General features: G+C 40.8%; 1 protein-coding gene across 1 annotated transcript in view; it reads right to left on the reverse strand.

The window, feature by feature from the left end:
- Positions 1-2,167: 2,167 nt before the first annotated feature.
- The window catches only part of MKX (mohawk homeobox), a 59,653-nt gene continuing 49,018 nt past the window's right edge, over positions 2,168-12,802 (reverse strand). Inside the window, exons 7-8 of the mRNA XM_010562915.1 lie at positions 4,971-5,004; positions 2,168-4,798 (exon numbers count right to left, since the gene is read on the reverse strand). Coding sequence (XP_010561217.1) covers positions 4,612-4,798; positions 4,971-5,004 — 221 coding nt within the window. The 3' untranslated portion in view covers positions 2,168-4,611. The remainder of the gene's footprint in view (positions 4,799-4,970; positions 5,005-12,802) is intronic.

Consider the following 12,802-nt stretch of genomic DNA (forward strand, 5'->3'; position numbering starts at 1 on the left):
GTACAGGGATCCCGGCTCTGCTAGGGCTGCTCTGAGGTCCTCAGTGCTCTGTTGAATGCGGAAATTATGAATAAGACTTGTATAGCCGTGGTGGAGCTCAATTTATAGGAGCTCTGTTGTAGCTTTGGGAGGTTGGATGACTAGTCACGCTTACTCTCATCTTCCACCCCACACCGGAGACTTACCAGCAGACACAACTGTCTCCTTCAGCCCTTGGAAGCTGTGCAGGGGAATATGGCCCAGAGCTTCCTCAAGACCAAAAGAAACAGAGGCATCACTGAGCCTGAAAACCTCTGGAAGGATTCCTGAAGGAGGGCCTGAACTTGGTGGCTGCAGACCTGCTGCTTGGCAGTGCCTTGGCAGGCAGGGTATGGTGTGCCCCACTGGCAGGCTACCCGATAGCCCTGACTGGCCCTGAGTGATTCCTCACACCAGCGTTCAGTCACTGGCGAAGCAGGGAGAGAAGGCAGTTCCCTGGTACTCCAGAGCATCCCTAGGGCAGCCACAAACTCCTCTCCCCAGTGCAGGTCCCCTTTTGACTCATGCAGAACAAGTCCCACACTCTCTTCCACTGCTGGGGATGTCGCAGGGGGTACAAAGAAGGACTTTCTGGGTATTAAGAGTATGGTGAGTTCCGGAAGCTCATGATTATCAGAGATCCCACTTATTTTTATAATCAAGGCTGCTTCCTGTAATAGCATCTCACATTTGGTGTTGCGGAGCTCCACTGATGTATAGTTTAGGTGGATAAAAACATCATTCCATCAAAGGCAGGGCACATAATGGAAAACTAGCTGAGTAAAGCGATAATGAAGAAACAGGTTTAAGCCCACATAGCCTTTCCCCTAGCCTAAGCTAAACCCATTCTTCCTTGCACAGTACAGAGGTGCTATCAACCTCCCTTCCTCATCTTGTTCTTCTAACCCACAGTGCAGTGGTTACTTCATGCACTTGCACATGGGCATCCAAGTCTAGCCGCCATCCTTTGCCAAACTCCAAGTTAAAACTTAAGCCACCAACTTATCAAATGTCCTCAGAATGACCTATGTGTTGTCCTGGGACTTGCTCTCAGTCTCCCTGGTGGAACTGCTTCATCTGGCATATGAACATGTACATATTTATACATTAGGCCACCAACTGAGAACATGAGGCCACAAAGTGAGAACTATAGTCCAGTGGTTGTAGCTGTTGTATCATGCTGGAAGAGGAGACCGTAGTCCTGATCCCAAAGTATATTCTAACTACTGAGCAACCTAGCAAAATTTGAGCTTGCCTTACTTTCAATGGTTTCTAAGAGGCTGGGAGTGCTCACCTCTTGCAAATGATGTGACAGAGTAGGTGGGAGCAGAATGAGTTGGTTTCTTCATGTCTGACTCAGGTACAAAGTAGATGCCAAGAAGCTCAGCATCATTAGGATGTGGGTGTTTCTACGCATTCCCAACAGCAGAAGTCAGGCTGTACATATTGCCTCAGGAACTTGCATATCAACTGAATATCCAAATGTCCCCTGACATGTTTGATGGGCACAGATGTTAGAGGTATACATATATCACAGATATGCAGGACATAAATCCTGAAAGTGCCAATTGCCCACCAGAACCTTAATTATCACCCCTCCCATGCAACTGGAGGAACTTTGCTGAGGCATAAAAGTTAGGGGGCTAGTTGCACTGGGCTCTCATTACTATGAGCACTGAACTTCTAGATTGGTCTAACTGCATCTCCTTCTCCACCAAGGCTCCACAGCCAGAGTGTATCCACACATGGTACTGTAAAGAAATGTAGCCTGTACTCAGAAAAAACCCTAAATGACCAAATTCTTTCCCAGCTCATAGACCTTCTCCAGTGATTTGGGACAGTGATTAGCTATGGCTTCCCTCTGCACTCCTCCAATGTGGAGGACCTATAAGCATCATGCCACGTTGTCATTAGCAGTCATTAGCCTAAACTTGCTGAACAGTCATTTTCATCAGGGATGTGCTACACTACTTCACGTAACTGTGCACCACAAGGTGTATTAATCAAAAGACTAGCATTCCTGTTTTGTCTTTGCCTATCACATGCTTGTATCCCAGTATAGAGAAACCCTGACTATAACAGGAAACCAGAAATGCAAATGACTAAGGACAGATAAATGAATATTTAATTCAAACCAGTAAGATGTTGTTTGCAGTTATTTATTTTACTAAAATGGTTACATATGTTGAAACAAAGAAGAGCAATAGTAATAATGTTTGTTTTTCCAATATCATAAATAATTATTGAGTCTTCATTAGCTGTTGGCTCAGCACTGATCATGATTTTTGTTATTTAAAAAAAGACACACACATAATTCATTAGAATTTGTGTTTTCAGAAAACTCTAAAGCAGCAGTAGAAAAAAAATAAATTAAAGGAAATGGTAACAAGAAATTATGCCAAGTATTTCTTAAATTTAAAACCCACTTGATGTGTTTTACAGATTATTCTTTGTGCTTTGATCATTTAAAAAAAGAACCATGAACAAGTTGTTTATACAATGGCTTGTCTTCTCCAGTTTTACTCCAGAGAAGTCCCCAAAAGTACCTTTTTTACATGACAAATTTTGTTGTCGTTTATACAGGCAAAACCACTGAATATTTCTAACAGAAAAGTTTGTCAAAACCATCAATTTATTGTCACAAAATATTTAATACCAGAATAACTTATAATAGTATGAACAAAAGTGAAGTATTAACTCTCTGCTATTAGTTAGAAACTCACATTATTATGTCAAAATCCAGTAAAGTATCAAAAATTAATGTCATGGAATCTTAGACATATAATGATGCAAGTCAGTAAAACATACTTCAACTGTTCATACAGTCATGACATACATTTCTTGCTTGGCACTTTAAGTCAATGCAAATCAGCAATTTAGAAAACAAAGTAAAAATATATATGTACAAAATATTTTCATATCAAATCATTTTCATTGTACACTAAATAAACCCAACAACATGTTATGTTACATCAAGAAGTTTCCTAAGAAGTCACACCAAGGCTGATATTTGCAATGTATATTGACTATTTTAGTGCAACTGGAACAGCCTCTACTTGCAAGTTAGTTTCATCATTAGCACAGTCCTGCTTCCATTGAAGTGGGAGTTCTGCCATTAAACTCAGTGGGAGCAGGACTAAAGTCTTGTCTTGTTCATTGATGGCTCACCGAAAAGAGAAACAAGGAAAGGGGTAAGTAGGAAAAAACCTGACAGGATACTCACAGGAAAAAAATCCAAATCCTAGCAACAATCAGCTCTTTTCCAGTTTTCTGTAACTGATTCAGTATAAATTGGTTTTGGCTTTGCCACTGTTTATTCAAGCACTGTAAACCTCATTAGACTATTGTTACATGACTTAAGTATAACTTGTACACCTCCCAATAAAACTTAAAAATAAACCTGGTTTTATGCTAGTTATTATGCTCAATAGCAGTCAAGTTTAGAGACATAACGTTTAATACATGGTTTATTATCTACTTAAAACCCTCCCACTTTAAATGCTGAGATTTTTCAATGTTTCATTTCCCATTTGTGTTTCTAGTTTGGGCTTTGATAGTTTATATTATAGCTTTTTCTCACTGAAATGTGACCTGTCAATCAACTGTCCTCATTTATGCAGTACCTACAAAATAAAAATGTTTAAACCACATTAAAGTAATAAGTTCCACCACGGAAACTTTTTTTTGAGCTCCATTGCAAATAATAAATGGCACTATAGATTTATTTTTGTACAAGAAGGAATCAATTTTACTTCCATCAAAACTTCAGTAAGTCACTAGCAAAGCTTTAAAATTATAGACATTCAACTTGAATTTACAGCTAGTCTGGCTAGAACCTTCTCAACTAGAAATCTTTAATGAGCAACACAGCTGGGAGCATAGGTAGAAGTTCAAAATAATCTGAACAATTAACTTATTTCCTAAATTTGTGTGTCTAGAGTATTGCACTTTTCAAAGGAATGATTTTGGTATTTTAATATACTGCATATACAGGTAAGAAACATGCATAACAACCTCATTGTCACTTTGACAAAACATACTGTACAATTTTTATAACACTGTTGATTAAAAAGAGAGAGAGAAAATGATGTAACAATTTCATTAAGACTCGTCAATTTGTACAAGTCAAATAAGCACAACTCTCCAGGGCCTCCAGCAGTAATGTGTTTAGCCCTAGGCTGCCTAAGCCCACTTGGAATAATATACAAAGTTTAAGCATTATGGCATTGTCATTTTGAGGCATAATACTGTTGTACTATGCCCACGTTATAGCTTATTTTTTGAAAGCAAGGCACTTACTGTAATAGCAATGCAAACATCTTATGCGCACTTTGATTAACATAAAATAAGTTAATGTTTTGATAAAAACAGTTTTTTTATAATTTACATGCCTTTTATAGAAGCAATTGAACATTTCATTTAATACAATGAAAACGTCTGAGTCAGAAAGAACATTATTTTTTTAAACTGACCATACTGTTAAAGGGGGCCTATTTTCCACATTTGCCTCATTTCTGTGAATCTGATTTTGCTGAAAACCAATCCTGTGAGGAAAATGTCCATTTGACAGGAAAAAGAAAAAGGACCCATCTCTTAAAACTGCTGAACTAATGGCACTTTAACAGTCTTTACTTCTGATATATGTGATGATTTCTGAATGATGCAGCTGGTAGTTCCCTGCAGTTTATCCTTCCCCTGGGCAAGGTTCGTTAGGGCCATAGCTGCGTTGATCTCCTTCCAGTATGTTTCATCTTTGCTGTTTCCTTTTCTGTTAGCTGCGCTAGATTCAAGCAATAACAAATATTTACACATACAGCTTACACAGCTATGTGATGTCAGGACAACCATAATAATATATATTATTACAATATATAATTTATATAATAAAATTATTATTATTATTATTACTATTACTATTATTATTATTGAAAACTGTGAAACCCCTTACTCACCTTTCACACTTATTTGGTCCATTCTCCAGAGTTTCTGAAAACAGGAAAAAAAAAGATGTCTATTTTCTTTTAATAGTTTTTAAAACAAGCAAGTTCATGGAATAGGCATATGGAAAAATAACCCAAGATTAATTCCGAAACTGATACCAGATTTCCAAATAAAATCTTTGTTTGGACACATATAAAGGGCCAGCTTCATGCAAGCGTCCGTCTGGAGAAATCTACACCAAGCTTGGAGCAGGGGACATGTCAAAAAAAAAAACGCTGTGGGGAGGTTCCCGAAACACGACCTTACAGAAATAGGCTTTGGTGAGGCAGAACCTCACTAAGCCTCACCAGAACCGCACTGGCAGAACCGGTGCAGAACCCTGCCTGGCACATCCCACACCAGCCTATGTCTGGGAAAAGGTTATCTTGCCAATAGTGAGAATAAAGCTGGTCTTGGAGGTTCACCCACATTTTGCAGGGTGATGGAGCTAGTTTTTCAAAACATCCCAAGGATGTAAGGAATTGCAAAACCTAAAAATAAAAATCAGCTTCATTGCCCTTCAGTGAATGCCTTCTTGTATGCACTAAAAATAGGACTTTCACCCATGCACACACGATGTATGTGGTTTTTAATGCGCCCCTTGCCCAGGCTGCAACTCAGTCAGAGGCAGGCTGAGAAGGCTACAAGTAACAAGCACACCTGGTTAACAGCCTTCAAAGATGAAACTGCATCACAGGCATAAGCTACACTTTCCCATCAAGAGTCACATTTGTTCATTCATTAAGTCCTCACGTCGCAGAGAAGCCAGAAATATTTACCAGGCAGAAATGTATAAGCTTTATTCAGTGGGCTTGCTATCCTCACACAGAAATGCATTATAGAGGAGCGAGAAGCTGATGCCTAACTGCAATACCTATGGAGAACGAGTCAAACAAAAGAAAGAGCAACGGCATGAACACTAATGGCTACAAGACCCAAAAAGCCCCTAAACGCAGCACAGATCTCATAAAGTAATGCACCTCCTTATGAGGCTAGATTCCCAACTAAAAATCAACCTTATTGCTGGATTTCCATCAGATTATTAATTAAAAGTTGATCTTTTCTTTAAACAGAGCTTCCAGTGGAATAGGTCTCAAAGCACATTGCAGCCCTTGGTAGCTCTCCACTTACGAGCGACTTTGCCCACCACAGACCAGCAGCCTGTTTTCTTATACAGCCAACCCGCGTCAAACAACTTGGCCCAGCCGCGCTCCCAGCACTTGGAGGTGATCACTGAAGACCACAGTCTCACCAAAGAAATGCAGGGAGACCAGCTCTAATTTCAGAGGTCAGATGTTTGCCAAGCTATTTGATTTAGCAGGCCTCCATCCTTTCACAAAACAGCTTTATAAATAAATGTCCACAAGTGATCAAGGTTTACATTTTGTTCCAAAAGAGCGTATCTTAAATCAGTATCTCTTAAGGTCTCCTAGATCAATTCTTGAATGGGATTCAAGAGGGGGAAGTTCAGTCTATGCAGAAGAGAGGGAACCAAGGAAAAAAGAACCGTTTGATCCAGAGATCACTGAATGACACCAAAAGTCTCCTTCTTCATGCTGTACTTGGCTACAAGTAATTTTTCAGCCCTGCTTAATTTTTTTTCTTAATAGAGACAATTTTAAAGAGAAGGTTTAGGACTGAATAGGTCAGTAGGTATAGAAATGGAAATGGCAAGTAATAGAGAATGTCGTTGCCAGACCAAACCTGGATATAAATACACCTCTCAAGCATCTGTCAGTTTCTTTTGCTATTGGAAAATATTTCCTATGAACAAAAAAATTGCTTGTACAAACTTCTGAGGAAAGTAGGTGTGAATGGTGACACACATTCCAATTCCAGCGTTTATTTGAAGGAGTATTTGCAAATATTTTTTACTGGTGTTTAGCCAGCTCTGAAAGAAAGCGGCTTGCCCATGGTATATAAAGCAGTAGCAAAGCTAAAAAATAAAATCCAGCAGCAAAGAGCTACCCATTCTTTAACTTTGCTGAAGATTTTTCCTGAATTACAAGTCTTTTTTTTTATTCCATTCAGTTCTTATGCTTTTTCAAACTATTTATGTCAAAGAAACTTGAAACTGGGTTATAAGAAAACCATCACTGATAATTTGCAAAGCTCTTGCTAATAACTGCTGTAAAAGCATGTTAGTACAATGAAGTCTGAAAATCCATCATTTCAAAGCACAGGCCCCCTTTTTCTTGCCAAAAATCTTTTTCTGCTATACCAAACCTCTGACAGCATATCCCAGTTTGCACTACCATAGCATCCAAGCAGCTCACATCTGTCTGAACAGCCCCTAGTGAAGGAAATAAATATTACTATCATTTTTTGGATGGGGATAGCCACCTTGAGAGAGACGAAGACCAGTCCCCATGCTCTCCTTGACATCTTGCTGGTCAAACCAACTTGATCCAACTCAAAAAGAAGAGTAGGGTTCACCTCACTTGCCATGAATCTGCCACCTAAGTCATATATCTTTATCTAGGCTAGTTGTCCAGACTCCATTCACAAACAACAGAGAAGTCCTCCAAGAAGTGGTTTCAGCCCACTTATCTAACACCGCAGTCCAACATCCCTCAGTGCTGCTGCAAAACCAGACCACGAAGCCCTCCTCTGTGTCCATCTCCTCCCACTGTTTCCCTTTGGGCAGCGTTATCATCCGTGTGGATATGCTGTGAGCTGGATGATGGCAGGACCATATCTCGCCTTTGGAGACTAAATTGGTGGTGTAACTACAGCCTTAACTGCTTAGCTCAGCCTGGAAGAAATCCAGTCTGGCCATGTCTGGCTCTTCACTGACAAGAGAGGGAAGACAGATGACAAAATTTTATTGAATTTAAAAAAAAAAAAAGGTCAATCTTGCCCAACATTTTGCTTTTTCTTCATCTTTTGCAATCTACGTGCTCTACACCCTACTACTAATTGAAGCTTTTGATGATTAAAGCTTTTGGCATTTGACATATCTGCACAACAATTGCAAAGTCATTTCACCTGTAAAAGCAACATTTTGGTGAGACTGTTTCATGAATATAATCGAAGAACAGCATTCTCAGTATGGAAATTGTTCCGTTTCTTGACCATCGCACAACATGTTCCTAGATTTCTTCTCTGAGGCAATGAGAAAATGGCACTGGGACTGGGTAACATCTCTGGAAATGGTGACAGAAGGAATGGAAAAATCATGCAGTGTACTGAATGCCACCGAGTAGCCTCAGTCTCTCCAGAAAAAGCATGGTCCTCTCACTAGTTGGATGAAGGCAGGCTGTCACACAAATTTCAACCCCTACAGACTTGTCAAGCTTAGATCAATGTGTCAAGTGACTCCAGAGAAAGCCAATGCTGATGCATTATTATATTCCACGCTGTTCCCAAGACTTATTTGATAGGGTGTACGCTCAAGTTTATCAACAGAATGCCACTGGCCAGCACAAGTAACTTTCCTAAACAAACTACAGTTGTGCTCAATAGCAGATTTATTAATTGAAACCCAAAAAGAAGCTGCTGCTGAACGTGGTTTGTTCTGCCTCAGAAAGCAATATGCTTCTTGTGAAAGGGTGTTGGTAGGCTTTCAGCATATACTGAGATCCTATAGTAAGTCTATTTAATATTAAATACCAGAAACATCTTTTTGTTACAAGATTGGAAATCGTCTAAAACAGTGGTCATTTGCTCTACAACTGGAAAGTTTTAAGCACTATGAAAATGGAAATTCAATCATTTATAATTAGGGATTGTCATTTCTACTTCACTTTCTGGTGCTTCGTTCTGCTCCCAGTTGCAAGCATCCAAAGAATCAGCTTTTGCCTGGCCAGGAATGTCTCATTCTGCTCTCACCATCCGCCCAAAGAAACCAGCAAGGCGGGATATTTGTTCCCTCTTGTTTATAATAGGAAGTCACTATAAATCACTTACCAATGGAATCCTGTATACCTTTCCATTAGTATGAGTTTTCAGTACACAGTTTACTGTAGCACGCAGTGCCAGGAGTGTAGTCACCAGACAATACCAGCTTTGTGATACAGTATGGTATTTTTCAGGACTCACATAATTATTAATAATATATGTAGCATATATTATTTTTTTTTCACCACAAAATTTCTTCATAAATATTCACTGGCTGATCCTGACAGCTCTCTTGCAAGGTAGCCTGCAGTCCCATTTTAGCAGAGATGGAAATGAGTCTCAGAAATCCAAAGACAACATGCCTAGGCAATACTTTGACCATTTCAAAAGCATTTAAGAGCAGAATTTTCCAGGATTTCTCCTATATTTAAAATGTTTTCTTTTGTTCTTCTGCTATCAGAAAGGCCCACCAAAAGAAAATATACCCCACCGTTCTTGCAGCCAAACCATCCTTAAACTGGACAATGGCATCACTTACCTCCAGTACATTGCCATTACGACTGACTGTTGTCAAAACAATACACAAATAATTCACAAGAAGATATACATCTAAGGACATACACAGTGCCCTTTTACATACTGCATCCAGTATTAGAGAAGAAAGCCAGAACATAAATGCCGTAGCACATATGCCTACTCCAATTTACAACATACAAAGGCTCTCTGGCTACATGGTGCTTGCGGCACATTCGAATATTTCAGAACAATTCAAACCCTTACCGTTTGCGGAGTCCAGACTAATAACTTTTATATACTTGGATGACTTCAGGGGTGTGCTAAGCGATGTTAATTACAGTTACGTTTTATTCTTTGGATCTAAGAATTCTGACCTAAGAATATCACATGTGTGTGGTGACGAACTGACTTCACCTAAAGGCCCTGCCGGGAACAGAAAAGGAAAGACTGACCACTTACGTAGGACCAAGAAGCATCCACGTTGCCCCCCTGCTCGGTGTTACATACAGCTCAAGCCGAACTGTAGCAACTGGCTTAAACCCCTGCTTTGTGTTATCAGGTAACACTGACAAAGAAAAGATGGCTTGAAACCAACAGGGGAAAGAACGTGTGAATGAGGGAATGAGACAGAGAGGAAAGGGTACAGAACATTATGTAGTGGGGAAAAAATGGATATGGAAGTCAAGACACAGTAGGTCAGTCCCACATGACCATGGTATTTCTTGAAGCTACTTAAATATGTACAGATTCCTGATGAATTACACACCTTCTATTCTAGCTCAAAATGGAGGGAAAAAAACTGCTGGCCCCAAATGGTGAACACTATAAAATATTTGTTGGTTCAATAAAAGGTCCTGTATAACTTATCTTCATTTTAAAATTGGCAATGTTATTCAGCTGTTTCTCTCGCTGCCTCTCCTGAACTTTCTTTTGTTGCTTTTGGAGACTCTGGCTTAACATGTGTTGACCAGCATTTTCAAAACAAGCAAGAGGAGGAAAAAGAGGGAGGAACAGGAAATAAATTGGGGCAGCTGAATGAAAAATGAAGTTTACATGTGTGAGTAAATTAGTGGTGAGATGAGGTATTTTGGTAGGTCACACACACACACCTTGACTCTAGTATTTTCTAAGCCGCAATTTCAGGGCATATACAACTTTCAGCTCTCTGGTTCTCCAAGAACAAAACGGGGTTAACTGGAGTTAATATCCCTGTACTCCTCCGCATTGACACAGCTCCTTTCCTCCCAAAGGATCCCAAAGTAAACCACGAATCATACAACATCACTAACCTTCACCCGCATCTGGGGAGGGAAGGTGGCTCAGCCCAGGCTGCTCGGCAGCACAAGGGCCCGAAGCACCAGGCCAGGCCCTTTTCTCTTACAAGAAATGTCATTTAATCTTGATGCAAAGACCATAGCATCTTTTGAAAAACCCCAGCACAGCAAACTTCAGCTCCTCTAGCTTGAATTGGAGGAAGCAAGAGTTGCCCTTCCCATGCTGACACTTGCAGGACTCCCATTTTGAGCCTGATGCGAACAGACAAATGAGTTTCAGAACGTGGATACTGCTCAGCCAGCAGCCCACACAGCAAAGGCTTTCTACACACAGGCAGGACTCATCCAATCCAGCACAGAAACTCTTAAAACCCTTTTCCTTTTGCACCATCCTCTCAGGTTTCCTCAGGGACATCAGACCTATTAAGGATGAATTATGGAGAAGCGCAGACAGGAAAGCTCACGCTGGACGAGACTCCAAACCACAGAGTCTCCTACGGAAATGTTCCCCAAGCTCGCCCCCGTGGCTGACCTCCTGCAGACCCCGGGCCACCTCCACAGGGGATGCGCCCAGTGTTGTCCCTCCTGCCAGAGCAGGTCCTGGACTGGGCAGGTCTCGTGAAACTGCCCGGTCGGGGCTGGCAGTGCCTGTGCAGCAGAGCCTTTCGCTGGGGGGATGAGAGTCCCCGCTGGAGTTTCAGATGACCTGTGGCTGCAGACGTGGCGAGGCAGCGTGACCTGGGAGTGTGCAGGATACCAGTCACAGCTGGTCCGATCTCAGGGGGGTACCGGGTTTCTACTGACAAAGATTTATTGCCATGTCCTTTTGTTGGGTGGGAGGAAGAAGCTGTCAGAAACTTGCAGGAACAAGCTCTGGGCCCAGGCTCTAGAGAAAATTCCTTTTCAGCAAAGCTTTCATTTACCACTGCTCTCTCTTTCTTCCAGGGGGAGGTTATGGAGCAGCTTGTAATGAAGTCACCCCCACAACCCTGCTACCTCACTCCTTTGGCTTCACAGTGACACCAAGTACAACTGACCTGTCATCAGCTGTTACGTCCTTTCAGATGAACAAACTGCATAATGACAATTTATGTTCACAGTGACAGCTACAGTGAATATTTTTCCCTGTTCTCCCCGTGCTTTTTTTTCTAGGAACAGCTTTAGCCCTGGCCTGATCTCTTCTATTAAGACCCATAGGTTGCGTCTTGCCAATGTTGGAAATATCCCTTTGCCATCATGCCTCTGACCAAGCGTTTTCAGGGAAATGTTTCTTTGAAATTTGCTTCTTGCACCAAAACATCAGATATAAGCTTTAACTGTGAGGGACAGGTACCACTCAAGTTTTTTCCTGAATACCTGGGAACTTGAAGACTTTTTTTCCCTGTGCAGCCTGGAGCCTGCTGAAGTGGGAGTAGGCATCTAGTTACATTTTAATACATGTGATTTTTATAAAATGAGTGTACATGCCCACAGAGACTGGGATAGGTGTATTTTATAAACCATAAAAGAGAATTGAGTTTGCAAGTCTGTATTAACATTTGCATTAATAAGTGCACTAAAAGCCCCACATAATAGTAGGCATGGTGCAAATGGTCTTACAGTCTTGGGCTATGCACCTGCATGTAAGAATTTATGAGTTAGCAAACTAGATACAAACCTGGTGTAAATCACTTCATTGTTCGGGCTGTCATGGCTGGCTCTAAATTTCCCATGACCAGTGACAGTGTGTTCTCCTTGGTGAGATGCAGGGCACTGTGTGAGACTTGTTTTCTTAGCCAGACTTTAGTAGAGCTTATAATGGGAGTTGGGGCTGTGCAGTGTTGGAGGCAAGCTGTTAACAAACTGATGGTTATATAGTATTATTTTCTTTTCAAGTTTCCTGCAAAGCTGACTGAAATAAAATCTTTCCTCATTGAGTTGGCATGTAATTAATAGCATAATGTTGTCAGATTCCTTGGTGATAGTCTCCCACACGCATTTCATAATGGATAAACAAATATCTGACCTAGGCTTCACTTTTTTTTCGGTGTTACTTAGAAAGGGATTTACAGCACGTGCTGTGCTGACTAGAAGGATGAAGTAGTTGGCCCTCCTATTGCAAACTGTTATGGGTTAACAGTGAAAACCAAGTTAGGCAGCAGGGAAGGGGGAGGGTGAAATAAAGAAAAGAGGAG

Source organism: Haliaeetus leucocephalus, unplaced genomic scaffold (assembly GCF_000737465.1).
Source record: "Haliaeetus leucocephalus isolate CR32 unplaced genomic scaffold, Haliaeetus_leucocephalus-4.0 Scaffold0, whole genome shotgun sequence".
NCBI classification, from domain to species: Eukaryota; Metazoa; Chordata; class Aves; order Accipitriformes; family Accipitridae; genus Haliaeetus; species Haliaeetus leucocephalus.